The sequence below is a fragment of the Crocuta crocuta genome, unplaced genomic scaffold, assembly GCF_008692635.1.
Source record: "Crocuta crocuta isolate KB4526 unplaced genomic scaffold, BGI_CrCroc_1.0 scaffold431, whole genome shotgun sequence".
Classification (NCBI taxonomy): Eukaryota; Metazoa; Chordata; class Mammalia; order Carnivora; family Hyaenidae; genus Crocuta; species Crocuta crocuta.
The window spans coordinates 363,462-380,368 of NW_027528859.1; the positions used below are offsets into that span (position 1 = coordinate 363,462).

At 40.7% G+C, this 16,907-nt stretch overlaps 1 protein-coding gene across 1 annotated transcript in view; it reads right to left on the bottom strand.

Annotated features, from left to right (window-relative positions):
* Positions 1–16,907, bottom strand: part of INVS (inversin) — a 163,466-nt gene that overhangs the window by 69,781 nt on the left and 76,778 nt on the right. The window contains exons 4-5 of the mRNA XM_077756096.1: positions 7,213–7,386; positions 3,196–3,363 (exon numbers count right to left, since the gene is read on the bottom strand). Coding sequence (XP_077612222.1) covers positions 3,196–3,363; positions 7,213–7,386 — 342 coding nt within the window. The remainder of the gene's footprint in view (positions 1–3,195; positions 3,364–7,212; positions 7,387–16,907) is intronic.

Sequence of the window (16,907 nt, forward strand, 5' to 3'; positions counted from 1 at the left end):
AAAATAACTATCTATTAAACATGTAAAAAAATTAAAAATGAAATAAAAGGTGAACAAGGAAGAAAAACGATCAAAATGATGGGGCAGACTTATAAAACAAAAAGCAACAAAAAGAACTTTTAAATGTAAAAATACAGGATTGATGAATGAATAGGGCAAATGAGAGAGTGGTCTCAGGTGAAGAAAGGCTGGGTAAACCAGAAGGCACGTTTGAGGTAATTATCCAGAACATGGCAAGAGAGACAAGAAGATGGAATGTAAAACAGAGGAGACATGGAGAATACAATAAAAAGCTCTAAAATACGTGTAGCTGGGACCATAAAAGCAAAAGTGTAGGAAATGAAAGAGAGGTAATATTTGAAGAGATAATAGCTATATATTTTCCAGAACAGACATGAAATGATAGTATACACCAAACACGACAAAACCCCCTAAAAACCATAAAACAAACAAACAAAAAATGCACCAACCCCTCCCCCCCAAAAAACAACCCCTCCCCAGACACACTGTAGTGAAACTGTAGAACGCCACACAGAGAAGAATGTAAAAGCAGCCTGTGAGAAAAGATAAATCATCTCTAAAGGAATGACATTTAGACCAATAGAGAATGCTCCAGAGGACAATGAAAGGCAGAAAGCAGCAAAAAAGCCTGAAAGAGTAGAGAAAAAGACTACCTAGAATACCTGTATATGCAGAAAAACTGTATATTCAAGAGTATGGTAGATGTGTAAATATTCCTTTTAAAAAATGTTTATTTATATACTTAGAGAGAGAGAAAGAGCATGAGTACAAGCAGGGGAGAGGCAGGAAGAAGCATGAGTACAAGCAGGGGAGAGGGAGAAAGAGAATCTTAGGCAGCCTTCCTCTCTCAACACAGAGCCTGACATGGGGCTTGATCTCATGAACCATGAGCCAAAATCAAGAGTCAGACACTTAACTGACTGAGCCACCCCAGGTGCCCTGAAATATAGACATTCTTAAGAGCAGAGAGCATTTACCACCAATAGATCTACCCTAAAGGGGGTTCTCAGAATTATATTTCAGGAAGTAAGATATTAACTCCAGAAGGAAAACAAACTTGAGATTCAAGAAGAAATGCAGAGCAAAGGAATCAGTTAACATGCAAGTAGGAATAACCATTGCATATATAAAAGAATATTATCTTTTAAAGTCTAATTTGTGTGTTATAAGCAAATAGGACTAAATATTAGACTACCATAGCTTGTAAGCTGGATTTTGAGAAGCACTGATTAGAAACCTCAAAGAATCCACTGATAAATATTCAAAATTAATAAGAAAGTACAGCAAGTTGGTTAGATTCATAGTCAATGAATAAAAATATCAACTGCCTTTCCATGTGCCTGCAATTACCAGTTAAATATACATCTTAGATATGTTAAAGAAAAGGAAAGAAAAGAAAGGAAAAAAGTTCAGGGGCACCTGGCTGGCTCACTCAACAGACCATTCAACGCTTGATCTTGGGGTTGTGAGTTCAAGCCCCACACCGGCTACAGAAATTACTTTGAAAGAAGCAGCACTATTTTTATTTTTTAAAGTTTATTTATTTACTTTGAGAGAAACAGAGACAGCATGAGTCAGAGAGGAGCAGAGAAAACAAGAGAGAGATAATCTCAAGCAGGCTCTGCACTGCCAGCACAGACCCTGACATGGGGCTTGAACTCACGAAACTGTGAGATTAAGACCTGAGCCAAAACCAAGAGTCGGACGCTCAACTGACTGAGATACCCAGGTGCCCCATAAAGCAGCATTATTTTTATTTATTTATTTATTTATTTATTTATTCATTATTATTTTTTTACAAATAGTTTATTGTCAAATTAGTTTCCACATAACACTCAGTGCTCATCCCCACAAGTGTCCTCCTCCATGCCCATCCCCCCTCCCCCCCACATCCATCAGTCCTCAGTTTTTGTCAGCATTCAAGAGTCTCTCATGGTTTGCCTCTCTCCCTTTCCCCCACCATTTCCGCCCTTCTTCTCCCCCTTGTTCCTCCGTCAAGTTCCTCCTAATCCTCCTATACGTGCAAACATACGATATTTGTCCTTCTCTGCCTGACTTATTTCGCTCAGCATAACACCCTCAAGGTCCATCCATGTTGCTATACATGGCCAGATTTCATTCTTTCTCGTTGCCATGTAGTATCCCATGGTATAGATAAACCACATCTTCTTGATCCATTCATCTGTGGATGGACACTTAGGCTCTTTCCATGTTTTAGCTATTGTGGAGAGTGAGCAGCATTATTTTTAAATGGGAAAAAAATAGAAATAGTTCTAAGTGTCTGTGAATAACTGAATAATATATGGCTTGTTCATAAAATGGAGTCCTACATAATGGCAAAAAAATATATATTACAGGTATACACAGCAACAAAGATAAAATCACCAGCATAATATTGAGCAAGAGAAGCATGTTGCAAAAGAATATGTTCAATGTGATTCCATGTTTACACAATTCAAAAACATCAAAAATGAAACAATTAGTGTTTAGGGATATGAATATATGTGGCCAAACTATAATGAGAATCAGGAATGATAAACACATAATTGAGGATAGTGGCTGCCTCTGAGAAAGGGGAAGAACAGAATGGTGCTGGGAGGTACCCAGGGAACTTCAAAGGTAACGGTTAATGTACTTGATCTTAAACTTGGAGATGAGTACATGAATATTTGTAGTTTCCATATTCTTTGCAACTTTGTTTTTTTTTTTCAAGGAGCCTCCATGCCCAACACAGGGCTTGAACTCATGACCCTGAGATCAAATGGTGGACACTCCACGGACTGAGCTATGCAGGTGCCCGTGTATTCTTTATGTCTTAACATATATTTTACAATATTATCTCTACGCAGTGTTTAATAGACGCAAGTGTAAAACAAAGTCACGGAAGGATAAACCCAAATTCAGGAAAGTAGTTGATGGGGGACAGGGTGAGTATGGCTCAGGTGGAGAGAATGTGTTTGGAAACCGGCACATCGAAAATTCTGCGTGGTCTTAAACAGCAGCATAGCAGCACTACCGTGTTCTGTGTCTTGAGTGATGGATTCACATGACTCTGGTATTTCTTTTGGTTCATAATTTGTGTGTCACATATATGCTTTCATATCCTGGCTATTTCATCACAAAAAAGTTGTTTGTCGGGAGGCTGCCCAGGTCTAGCAGCACCACCGTACTCACCAGGATGCATCGCACTGTGTGAACAGCACTGGGATCTTTGTGGTTCGCTGCCCAGTGAAGTGGGATCTTGCCTTCGACATCGGGGATCCCGATGTTGGAATCGTGTTTGATGAGCAGCTTCACGTGCTCTGGGTTATTGTAATAAGCACTCCAATGCAGGGCGGTTTGCTGCAAAATCGCGAGAGACTCACAAACACAGCAACAACAGTAGCAAGAGCAACGGTAACAACACAACAGATTTCCCCCAAGCTTGTATTGTGTGACGGGCACTGTTGTAAGAGCTTTCTCTATTTTACCTCGTACAGTCATCATCATGACAACTCTGGGCGATGAGTACTCTGGAATCTGCATGTGATTGGTGGGAAAAGGGAGCACAAGCTGGATGAGTGATCTGCTCAGGGGCATAAACGTAGTCAGTGGCTGAACTGAGATTCTGACTCAGGCCATCTGAACTCAGAATCTGACCTCTTAATCGTGACAGGCACTTAGGTCATCAGGTACGAATCAGTGGTAATACGAGAAAAAGAAAAGCAGCCCAGTGGTTTATGAATAATTATCAACAAAGTAAGTAATGATCTTGATATCGCAGCAAGCATTTTAAGAATTTGCTAGAATGTTTTGAATTTCAGTATCTATCAAAATGAAGATCCATGTATAGGAAGTCATGGATCTGGAATCCATTTCTTATATCACAGTACAAATCTAAATTTAACTATAATTTTATAGGATGAATTGTTAGACCTACTATTGATGTTAAGATACAGAAATATTTGCTTTATTTTAGAAAATAAACGTTAAAAATGAACATCCTGCTGGGGTGCCTGGCTGGCTCAGTGGGAAGAGCATGCAACTCTTGATCTTGAGGTCATGACCTTGAGCCTTTTCTAAGGTAGGGAGCTTCCTTAGAAAAAGAAATAGGGGCACTTGGGTGGCTCAGTCGGTTGAGCATCCAACTTTGGCTCAGGTCATGATCTCACAGTTAGTGAGTTCGAGCCCGGCGTTGGGCTCTGTGCTAACAGCTCCGAGCCTGGAGCCTGCTTCAAATTCTGTGTCTCCCTCTTCTCTGCCCCATCCCCACTCATTTTCTCTCTCTCTCTCTCTCAAAAATAAATAAACATTAAGAAAAACCTTTAATGAACATTCTAAACTTGTTGGTGTTGCTTTAAAATCCCCTCGGCCATTCTTGTCAATACGCCACAGTAAGAATGGTCCCTGTGTTTGAAGAGTTACTGAGGAAACACAAAGAAATGGTTGGGCTGTACGTTACCCCTTATGAATAGCAGTGTCATCAATCCAATCTAGAATCAGATAATTTGCCAGTAGGAATGAAGCTCACTTGTTACACTAAAAACTTTAAATGTTGACATATGTGGTATTCATGTACAGTGCACCTATGGGCATTTAATATGAAGAGTCACTCATTACTTTTTATTTAGTAATGACTATAGAACAAAACCAGTCACAAATATAATAGCAAATAATTTCTTAGAGCCACATTTTCTTCCTTTTTCCTCTCTCCTTCTTTTTCTTATCTTAAAAAAATTTTAATGTTTATTTATTTCTGAGAGAGAGACAGAGTGTGAGTGGGAGAGGGGCAGAGAGAGAGTGAGACACAGAATCCGAAGCAGGTTCAAGGCTCTGAACTGTCAGCACAGAGCCGGATGCGTGGCTCGAACCCACAAACCACGAGATCATGACCTGAGCTGAAGTTGGACGCTTAACGGGCTGAGCTACCCAGGCACCCCTCTTCTTTTTTTTCAAGTATGCACTATGCCCAATGTGGGGCTTGAACTCACAACCCCAAGATCAAGAGTCTCATGCTCTACTCACTGAGCCAGCCAGGTGCCCCTACAGCCACATTTTCAATAAAAAACATATACGGTTTCTGTAATTCTTTTGCTATGCTATGTTTGTTCTGAATATAATTCCTGAAAGGTAACGTTAGGTCTGTTGAACCGAATAGTACAAAGTTTGGGATTGTACTTTCTACATCTTTAAACAAATTTTTTCTAGTTTGTTTTTTTTTTTTACTGTGATAAAATGTACATAACACAATTTATCATTTTAACTGGTTTTAAATGTACAGTGCAGTGGCATTAAGCACATTCCCACTGCTGTGCAACTCTGGCACCTTCCACCCCCAGAACTCTTTCATCTTCCTAAACTAAACTCCATACTCACTTAACAATAACTACCAATTTCCACCTATTCCCACCCTTTCGCTTGGCAATGTCTTCAAAGTTCATCCATGTTGTAGCATGTGTCAGAATTTTGTTCCTTTTTAAGGCTGAATAATATGCCATTGCATGGACTGCATTTTGTTTCTCTAACCATCCATCAATGGACATTGGGATTGTGGTCATCTTTCCCCTATTGTGAATAATGCTGCTATGAACATGGGTGTATAAATATCTGCTCACATTCCTGATTTCAGTTCTTCTGGGTTATACCCAGAGGTGCAACTGTTGGATCATAGGGTAGTTCCATGTTTGATTTTTTGAGAAATTGCCATACTGTTTTCCAAAGCGGCTGCACCATTTTACATTCCTACCAGCACTGCACAGGGTTCAAATTTCTCCACGTCTTCACCAATACTTGTTATGTTCTGTTTTGGTACTAACAGTCATCCTAAAGCGTGTGAAGTGTTATCTCATTGGGGTTTTTTGTTGTTCAGTTTTAATATATGATATAAAATTTCAGATCTGTGACAGATTGTAAATTTAAAAAAAAACCACATGCGCACACACACACACACACAAACAGATCCTTCCTGTCTAATAGTTTGAGAATCACTGCTGAGCTTTTGTCTTGCTCTCCTCTCTGTGCCTGCCTGGACCTTGCAGATCCGTTTTCCATCTGTCTGACTGGATAACCTCCCGTCCCTGTTCCGTAACAGAAGAACAGACGAGGACTCGAAGATAGCGGAGAGTTCCTAGAAGATACTGCCTAAGACATCATGGTGCCTAAAGACACCTGTGCCTTTGTAAGTGATTCACGGGGCTCTGTGGACTGATCAAAGGGCTTTCCCAGTGAAATATTAGCACTTCAAACGTGGTATGAGTTAAGAGATACTGGTTTACTGTAGTTGTAAAATAAGGTCAGAGTTGATTTCAGAAAGCGGGATTGTGTGAGTCACGGGTGAACAAATCCCGAAAAGCACAGCAAGAGCCTATGAAGGACAGTGAAAGGGACACTAGACATGAGCCCAGCAGGTTTAATCCCAGGAGGTTTAATCACATGGGTGTGCTGGACGTAGTAAGTCTCCGTGATTTGGCACCTGGCGGAAAGGAAGAAGATTTTTGCGCTTGTCAAACTGAACACCACATTTTTTTCCCCTGTAAAGAATGATCAAAGCACTGGTCAAAACAGTGGCCGGCGTGTACAGTATGTTAAAATTCAAGAGCTGGGAATATAACCGATCCTGGCAACAAGTGCCAGAGCAGATGGCAGAGCCAAAGTGAAACGAATAATATTTACTGTATAGCTAACATTTATTGAGTGTTATTTTATTATCATGCACTAGGCATTGTGTTAAACCCTATTCATATGTAGGATCTCATTTTATCTTCAACAACCCTATCATCCCCTTTTCACATATGAGAAAATGGAAGTGTAGAGGAGTTAAGAAAATTTGCCCTTTTAAGTGAAATCTTTCACTGGGGAGGATGGAGACGTGGAAATGTTCCTCCATGTGTATGAGCAGGAACTCTTCCTTGAGGATTCACATCATAAAAGGATGTGGATTTGCTTTTTGCTCTTATTTGCCTCCTGATCTTGACAGTCCCTTACCTTGGTTTTTTGTTTTTTGGTTTTTTTTTTAGTTTATTTATTTATTTGAGAGAGAGAGAGAGAGAGAGACAGAGGTGGAGGGAGAAAGAAAGTCCTGAGAAAGCTCAGCACCATCAGTGCAGAGCCCTATGTGGGGCTTAAACTCATGGAACCATGAGATCATGGCCCAAGCTGAAACCAGGAGTTGGGCCCTTCACTGACTGAGCCACCCAGGCACCCATCCCTTACCTTGTTTTTATCCTGTGTATCTACTTCTCCAGGTGCCATAAACTTCAGCAGAAGCGCTAAACACTTTGGGCTCTTGTGCCGAGTAGTCAAGTGCAAAGGGGTCATCTCTTCCAGATCCTTTTGCATCCAGTTTGCTCTGCGTGTAAGTAAGAGTTTCATGAAACGATAATTTCCCTAAGTAAATAAAAAAAAAAGAAACAGTAAGAAGAAATTCAGTATAATCAAACTCTACAACAAGGTCAAGTTCTCTGCTTGCTTCATGCCTGCTTATCTCTCCCTATGCAAAGCAGAGTGGCAGTCAGCATTATCTGTCCCTTTGATCTTCTGAGATCCTCTACATCCTTAACATTATTGGAAATTTTTTTTTTTTTTTTTTAGCGTCATAATGTGTGATCGCTTCTCGGCCTTTTGGCTAAGATCAAGTGTAGCGTCATAATGTGTTGATATTCTACCATGAGAGGCTATGAGTATTAGTAAGAAGACATTTATTAGTTAAGCAGCCCCTCCCCCCATTATGGTGAGTGTGAGGCTCTAAGGCACAGGGACCAACTAGAGAGACAATGAGGTGCAGAAGGATGATGGCTCCCTGCTCACACCCACAGGGGCAGAGACAGGACTCAACTCAGCTCAAGGGCTGGGCCCCAGATAAGAACCAGAGGCTAAAAAAGTGTCCACCGGGCTGTCTATATTAGATGAGCAGACTTGGAATGGACCAAAAAGCAAAGTGACTCAGCTCAATTATTTCCTCCCAGGGAGGCTTTCCTTGGCCACTTCTACTGGAACTTATTTTTGTTGTGCTTTATTCTAGTACCTTCCCATCTCCTTCATAGTACTTTGCTCAGTTTGTAGTTACATATATTTGTTTATTTCCCTTCCCTGTGATCTCCTTCACGAGCTTTAAGCTTCATAGCACAGACTGTGTTTTACTGAGCATGGTGCTGGGCATAGCTTCTGGCACAACATGGATGCTTACTTGAAGGACTGAGTAAATAATAGGAAATAAAGTACCTTTCAGGGGTTGTGGGTGTGGGGATGGGCTAGATGGGTAAGGGGCATTAAGGAAGACACTTGCTGGGATGAGCACAGGGTGTTACACATAGGGGATGAATCACTGGAATCTATTGCTGAAATCATTATTGCACTATATGCTAATTAACTTGGATGTAAATTAAAAAATAAATTAATTAATTTAAAAATACCTTCCATAGGTTTCTCTGTCTACAAATTCTTAATGTTGCTATATTAGGTCATAATAGTTAAGAATCTTAATTCTCAGACTCTGGTATTTGGTTACTCTTCCTTTCTAATGTTTCATTTATTGGAGCATTGTTCATCTGGCTTTCTCATGCCATCCAGTGCCAGCTTTTGAGAAGTAAGGTGCTAAAACTTCCTCAAGAGGGCACTCTGCTCTAAATCTCTTGCCATCTTTTCTTTGAAAAAAGAAATGGTGCCCAGGAGAAACAAATCTATGTGGTACTTCTCACCAAAAAATAAAGCTTGACCTTTCTGAGCATAACATTTCAAATATTACAGAATAATTCATCATGACCTTTTAAAGATATTCAATCAGACAATCATTTTGATTCTGAAATTTAGAGGAAAAGGGAAAGAAAAAGAAAGAAACAAGAATAGGTCGGTGGGGGTGACTACTGACTTACAGACACAGTGCTTTGTATATTTACACCTTACATCATTCTGGGGATTCTACCTATAGAAAACACGGCGCACTAAGTGATAATATTTACTTATTCACCTACTCAAAAAACATTCATTGAGTCTTGTTATAAAGCAATGACATCTTTGCTCCTCACAGAAGTATCATGGAAAGGTTTTACAGGTGAAATAAAGTATCTTACTGTGCCTCTATTTCTTCATCAGCAAAATAAGGATAATATGAGCACCTGAGATGATTGTGCATATGAAATGATACAGATCATATCTGTAAAGCGCTTAGTGCACAAAGTAAATGTTCAGTAAATGTTTGCTAGTTCTATTATGAACAGTTTTCCAATGTGGAGGAGGCAACAAAATGTAGCCAATCAAGTAGACACAAGAATGGCCCATGATTGAGGGCATCTAGATAGAAAGATCTGACCATACCTAGCACACACACTTCAGCTAGCAATTCTGGAGGGAGCCAAGGTTAGGGACAAGTAAAAGCGGAAATAATTGGAATGTCATAAATAGTGGTTTTTTATTTTTTATTTTTTTTACATTGAGAAAGATGCCTACACTCTACCTACAGAGAATGATGACATAGGACCGATAAGGGCGCACCCAGTAGGAATTCAGCGGGAACCCTGGGGAGATATCAGCTTCTGTTCCCAAAGGCAAAGACACAACAGATATTATCTATAAATGCCGGAACTAGAAACACCGTAATACATTTGGACCACCATCAACTTCTTGGTCTCATGAACAAGCATTTATTAGATGCCCAGGGTATGCAAGTTCAATTCTGAGAAGGAGCAGAGGCGGCAGAGAACTCTAAGAGCTAAAATCAGGAGAATATATCTAGTGTCAGTGGAAAAGAGGAAGATACCAGTTTGAGACAGGAAGCTACTTTGATAACCTTCTGAAGGTTGTATGACTGGGAACCCCTATCATAGCCAACCTTGCTTCCTATAAAGCCCTCTTAATACAAAACAAGTAAACAAAATGTCTAAGTGTTTCCTCAATATTGCTTAAAACTCAGACTTCTTAAGTTTTCAGGTTTATTCTTAAATGCAAGAATAAGGAGGATTTGGAAGTTAATCTTTTAGCACCATCTCTTAGGGGCACACCGAATTTGATCCTCATGTGAACACCGTTTTGGGGTCTGTTTTTATAATTTCTTTTTTTTTTATTATAATATTTTCTTTTTTTTTAATTATTTTTAATGTTTTATTTATTTCTAGGAGAGAGAGAGAGACAGCGTGAGCAGGGGAGGGTCAGAGAGAGAGGGAGTCACAGACTGAAGCAGGCTCCAGGCTCTGAGCTGGCAGTCAGCACAGAGCCCGACGCGGGGCTCAAACCCACGAACCGCGAGATCATGACCCAAGCGAAAGTCGGACGCTTAACCGACTAAGCCACCCAGGCGCCCCTGTTTTTATAATTTCTGACTGAATAGTATACAGTATGGGAGTGCAGGAGATAATAGATAAAAAAGTATATATTCTTAAGAAAACTGATGGTAGGGGGGCGCCTGGGTGGCTCAGTCAGTTAAGTGTCCAACTTGATTTCAGCTCAGGTCTCATGATTCATGAGATCAAGCCCCACGTTGGACTCTGTGCTGACAGTGCGGGGGCCTGCTTGGAATTCTCTCTATCCCCTCTCTCTGCCCCCTTCCCTATGCTTCTATGCATGTTCTCTCCCTCTCTCAAAATAAATAAATATTAAAAAAGAAAAAGAAAACTGATGGTAGTGAGCACAAGTTGAAAGAGCTGAAGTTAAAGTCCTGATTTAGTCGCTAAAAGGATATGCTCTGGTCTGTTACATCCCAGAAGTGAAAAAACATTTACTAATGTCTCTGAAACACTGAATAAGATGTTTTACTTTTGCCAGGTAGCCATAATCCTCATCTTAATCTTCCCATATTAACAAGAGCTTCCTTTCTCTGTGATGTAAATGATTGACATTCGGATTTCCCCTAAATATAGGGAAAGGACTACAATATCTAAAAAGGTAAAAGAGGATAAAAAAAGCTCTCTGACTTGGAGAACACCACTTGAAAGGAATCTGGGAAATCTATCAATCCAAAATGCTACTTTTAACCTTATATTTTTTGTCTGTCCAGTTCTCTAAAATGGACTCCTTTTTTAGAAAAAGCATATGGTCAGTTAACTTTAATAACAATAATATGGGAATTGAGTGAAATAACTTGATATTTTCCTCCGGATTTTTTTATTATTATTTTTAAGGTTTATTTTTGAGAGAGAGAGAGAGAGAGAGAATGGGGGAGAAGCAGGGAGAGCAGGGAGAGAAGGGAGAGGATCCAAAGTGGGGCTTGGGCTCACAAACCGTGAGATCATGGCTCGAGCAGAAGTTGGATGCTCTCCGACTGAGCTACCCAGGTACCCCTAGATTTTTTATTAAAAAAATTTTTTTAATGTTTTATTTATTTCTGAGAGAGAGAGAGACAGTGTGAGCAGGGGAGGATCAGAGAGAGAGGGAGATACAGAATCTGAAACAGTATCCGGGCTCTGAGCTGGCTGTCAGCACAGAGCCCGATGTGGGGCTTGACCCATGAACCATGAGATCATGACCTTAAGCCGAAGTCGGCTTAACCGACAGAGCCACCCAGGCGCCCCTAGATTTTTTATTTTTAAGAAATAAAACAGAATCAATATGGTTAATGATCCCTTTGTGCCCCTCTCCAATTCTCCCTCTTTAGAAACTACTATCCTGAATTTGGAGTTTACCATTCCAATGAATGCTTTTGTTTCTTACACATGTACGCACCCATAAGCTACAGAGTATTGTTTTACATAACATACTTTAAGTCTTTATATAAATAGTGCTTTATGATCACATGCCACCTTTTTTTCTCAAAGTAGCGCTTTGTTGAGATTTATCCAAGTTGCTCTGGTTCATATATTTTCACTGGAGAAAGTACTTTGTCATATGAAAATAACTATTTCTTTATTCTCTAGAGGAATATTTAGCATAGTTCTCGTTTTTCACTACTGCGGACAATACCGTCTGGACAATTTTCTTGTACATGTCTCCTGGTAAATGTGCAAACATTTCTGTAACTGCTGAGTTAAAAGTGCTCTTTAATGCAGCGATTCCTATTATTCCCACCAGGAATGTATGAGAATTTTTATTTCTCCACATCCTCGCCACACTTGGTTTTGTCACACTTGCTAACTTTTACCAATAAAATGGATACACAATTGTGTTTTAACCATGGATTTAATTTTCATTTTCCTGATTGAGGTGGAATGTTTTTATATGTTTATTGGCCATTTGCTTCTTTCTGTGAATAGCCTTTTTGTGTTGTTTACTCATTTCCCAATTTCGCTCTTTGTCTTTTTCTTAATGATCTGTAGGAGTTATTTACATATTCTGGATACGAATTCTTGGTTGGTTTTGCAAACATCTTCTCTCTTTGTGTGAACTGTCTGTTTGCTTTGTTTATGCTCTTCAGCTAGGAATGAATTCATGATCTGAATAAAGATATTGCTAGCTTTCCTAGCATTAGAATTCTTCATTTATTTTGGAATGTTTCTTTGCAGGCTCATTTTTAAAATTTATTTATTTATTTATTCACTTACTTACTTATTAATTTTAAACGTTTAGGGGCACCTGGGTGGCGCAGTTGGTTAAGCATCTGACTAGCTCAGGTCATGATCTTGTGGTCTGTGAGTTCAAGCCCCGTGTCAGGCTTTGTGCTGACAGCTCAGAGTCCAGAGCCTGCTTGGGATTCTGTGTCTCCTTCTCTCTCTGCCCCACCCCTGCTTGTGCTCTGTCTCTCTCGGTCTCTCAAAAATGAATAAACGTTAACAAACGTTTTTTAATGTTTATTTGTTTTAAGAGAGAGAGTGTGTGCACTGGCATGGGAGGGGCAGAGAGCAAGGGAGAGGAAATCCCAAGCAGGATCTACGCTGACAGCACAGAGGGGATCCACCTCATGGTTCGTCAGATCAGGACCTGAGCCGAAATGAAGAGTTAGACTTAACCAAACTGAGCCACCCAGGCGCCCCTGTAGGTTCATTTTAAAGAGAAGATTGTTCTTCTCTTTCGAGTTCCAGCCAGCTAGCCAGCTCAGATCCTGCAGCATGTTTCAGAATGTGTATCTCCCTCTCTCTCTGACCCTCCCCTGCTCATGCTGTATGTGTGTGTCTCTCTCTCAGAAAAAAATAAAACATTTTTTTAAAAAAGGAAAAAAAAAATAAAGAGAAGATTGTTTGCTATTGTTTTTCTTTTCTCTCTCCCTCTCCTTTCTCACCCGTGCAGCTGCTAACACCCGCTCTTGGCCCACAAACAATCTGTTCTCATAATGCTCTCTTGCAGCCCTGTCTCCGGTGATACGAGAGAGGTCTTCCTGGGCCCGAGGCTTCATTTTTGTCCTGCCCCTGCCCCTTGTCTTGACAAAGGGCTTCCTCTAAAGCTATAGCTTCATATGAAGGTAAAGAATACCCCCCAATTCTAAGTATTTCCTTGGCTTTAATGTGACCACTTTTCACTCACTCAGTGGGAAAAAAAGGGAGTATCTTCCTGAGCCAGAAGGATCTGAAATCATATTCTACAAGACTGCTCCCTGTTCTGGTAAGTGCCTTAATCATTAACTTCTGGACTGCTGGCAGCTGATCTTCAAAACATTCTGATTCCCTACCTCTACTGTTCTTCTCCAAATGGCTACCATACTTTCTATATCTGGCTCCTTGGAACCTTTGCCATTTGCTTTCTCTTCAGTTGAAACAATTACTTTAATAGACTCCAACGCTTAAGACTTGGCTAACCCTTTTGGGGCGCCTGGGTGGCTTAGTCGGTTAAGCTTCCGGCTTTCGCTTAGGTCATGATCTCGCGGTTTGTGGGTTCGAGCCCCGCGTCGGGCTCTGTGCTGACTGCCAGCTCAGAGTCTGTGTCTCCCTCTCTCTCTGACCCTCCCCTGCTCACGCTGTCTGTCTCTCTCTCTCTCCTAGAAATAAATAAAAATATTAAAAAAAAAAAAAGACTTGGCTAACCCTGCCTGTAGCAGCCCCTTTCCCTACTGAAACACCAAAGAGAACAGATAATTTCCCCAAACCAATACAGTACTCTGGGACCTACATGTTCCTCGATTAAGATCTTTGCATTCTTGTTCTGTTTCCTTAGAATTTATATTTACTCTCGCTGTAGTTGAAGAGAAAACAGTTGTTCACTATGTATACAAATATTCACTACATTTTTTGTTCATTTATAGGTTCGTACATAATTTTGTCCTGGAAAATATTACAACTATATATGTGTATATGAAATAGCACATACGGATGTAAGGTAGGCATTCTGCCATATTTCATTCTAAATCCTAATCATATTATGTGCCAAAATATACATTATTTACAACTGAAATGGAAATAATAGAAACATGATTTGTTATTAATTCCAATGATGTCGCTATAATTATATATTTATAAACTCTCAAGGCATTTTACAATATTAATTTTTAAAAAGAATCACTATCCCTGGGAAGTATTTAGGGCACAAATATCAGTGATCTCATAATATCAAACTTTTCTATAATGGTTGCAGACACAAGTGAGTCTTGGAAATACCACAGGAATGCTGGGAGAAGCAATCTGCCATGGGTCCTGAGTGTCCCTGCCTGTATTAACTGGGTATGCCAAGAATGCAAGGTCTTGACTCCTCTTTACTGAGGTTGTTCCTCAGAGCTGGGTTTGCAGCCAGCGCTCTTGAAGGACTTTAATGTCCTGCAGGACATTAGAAAAGGAGCAGGCTTGGTTAGCACACACTAAAGTCTGGGGATTCCCCAAACTCAGCATTTCTCAGATGTCATGCAAACCCACTGCATGCCTAGGATCCACCTGGGTCCTCTCTGTGTTGCTGCCACAGTTCTCGGGGACAAGGGAAACTGACGCAAGCGTGCAAGTGCTCATGTCACTGTGGCATCAGTAATAAAGCTTTTTATTGCCTTGTATGAGTTAGTATACATTAAAGGAAAAAGTAGGGCAACATTAAATCCAAGCCTTGACAGTACAGGTGATGGGGAAGGGATGCTGACAAAGATATAGTTTGCTTGAAGAGTAAGGACAAGGGCCCTGCAGGCCAGGCTCAGGGATGAGAAGACTCTCTGAGATGGTACCCAAGTTATGGGCAAGGCGGAGGAGGTAAGAGATCCCACTGTCCTATCTGTTAATGAATCTCAGTGGTGACAAGTAGAACTAAAACAAGCTGCCCAAATGGTGCCTTGGTCTCTGGTCACTGTTCTCTGGGCAGGCAGAGGAAGGGATGTTTGCATGACAATGCGACAGTGAGCTGAAGGCAACGTGGTTGTGGATTCTGAGCCAAGGAATCCCTAACATGGAAACTAATGGTGAGAACAAGGAGGAATGAGCAGCTGTTCAAAAGTGAAAGTAAATGCAAAGACTTGCCTAATAGCACAGAGCCAAGTGTACCATGTACCTAATCCTGGCTGTGGCTTTATTTGTCTGGCAATCAGGATAAAGCACTGGCATAGAGGTAGCCACTGTCTGAAGCAAAGCTCCCGGCTTAATAGTGCTCTTGATGCATAGAGTTTCCTCTGAATGCCTTGGCTTGGTTTACTGATAATTTGGCTAAAACCTGATGGTGTCCATTGGGAGGCAGTCCAACCTCAATGATGACTCTGGAAGACTGACTACAGTAAAGGCAAGTCAGCCCAGAGAAAGCCAACATTTTTACCTTAGACAATACTCCTAAGGAAGGGGCATGTTTTTACTACCTCTTGGGTTGTTGCCAATGCTCTAGTCATCTTATCTGCCACCTGGAAGACTATATATGGAGGTAGATTAAAAATACTCCTCTTTGCAGCTACAAATTATGGAAACAACTGTGGCTGCCAACTAAACAGCTTGGGTCACTCATGTAGATGCCCATAGTAAGGGCTCATTCTCTTATAAGACCAACTGGAATCAGGTTGCTGAATAAGCCTGTTTGCCCAGGTCATTGGCCATTTACCATCTGCATCCATCATTGTACTAAACATGGCGATGAATCCATCATCATAGACTAGGCACAAAGTAAAAGATAGGAATTTGGTGTAGAAGCTACCACTGCATAGCAGGCTTGTATATTCTCTATGTAGGCCTATTTTTGTGTGTGCGATGAAGGAAGCCAGTTAACAGGGCATTGCTCCTGCTCGTTCCTTGCAATGACTTTTGACAACTCCTTCCAAGGTCACCTCATGCTTCACCATCATGCTTCACTATAACCTGACATTTTCAAGGTTATGGTATTGTTGTTCCAGTTTGATTAGCTTATACAAGCCACAGCACTGAGGCCTCTGACACTAAATTATTTCATGTTTTGGGATTTCCAGACCATCTGACTGTCGCAGTCTGGTTATGGTGTGCCTTTTGTCACAAAGACCACTCTACAATGTGCCAAAAGTTAAGGTATTTGATGGGCATCCCATGCTCTCTAGCACCCTTAAGAATTTAAAATTGTTGAGAGCAGGCATGGCCTCCTCCAAAATAAACTCTAAAAGGTTTCTGACTTTACCTGTTACCTCCTCCTGGTCCACACACCTGAGAGAGGCATTTAGGCTACTGAATGTGGCCCTAGAAAGAGCTCATATCCTCAGGGCAGCCACCTGGTAAATAATCAGAATAAAAGGAGTGGGGATTATATATGCCTATTTTGAATATTTGGTTTTCTTCTTTGCCCATTCCTGGTTATGATGCTTATTTCTTTTCCCTAAGAGCTATCTCAGGCTGGCCTGGTTGGTAGAGGGCCTGTATGGCATCCCACCCAAAAGGGGGTTTGGAGATTCTAATTTTTAATTCTGGTTCAGCCACCTGGGTTTGTTTGATGGACATGGTCCTAGATCATAAACATCCATAATGACCACTTGATTGAGTACACTGTTTACCAAGTCCTCCTATAGTGTTCACATGGGCCAAGATGGGGGATATAATGAGTCTCTGTAAATCTGTTCCATATCTACCCTTCTAGATGAAGGACATGGGTGCAAGTAGTAGATGACTAGAGAAAGGGTGAAGAGGTAATAGATA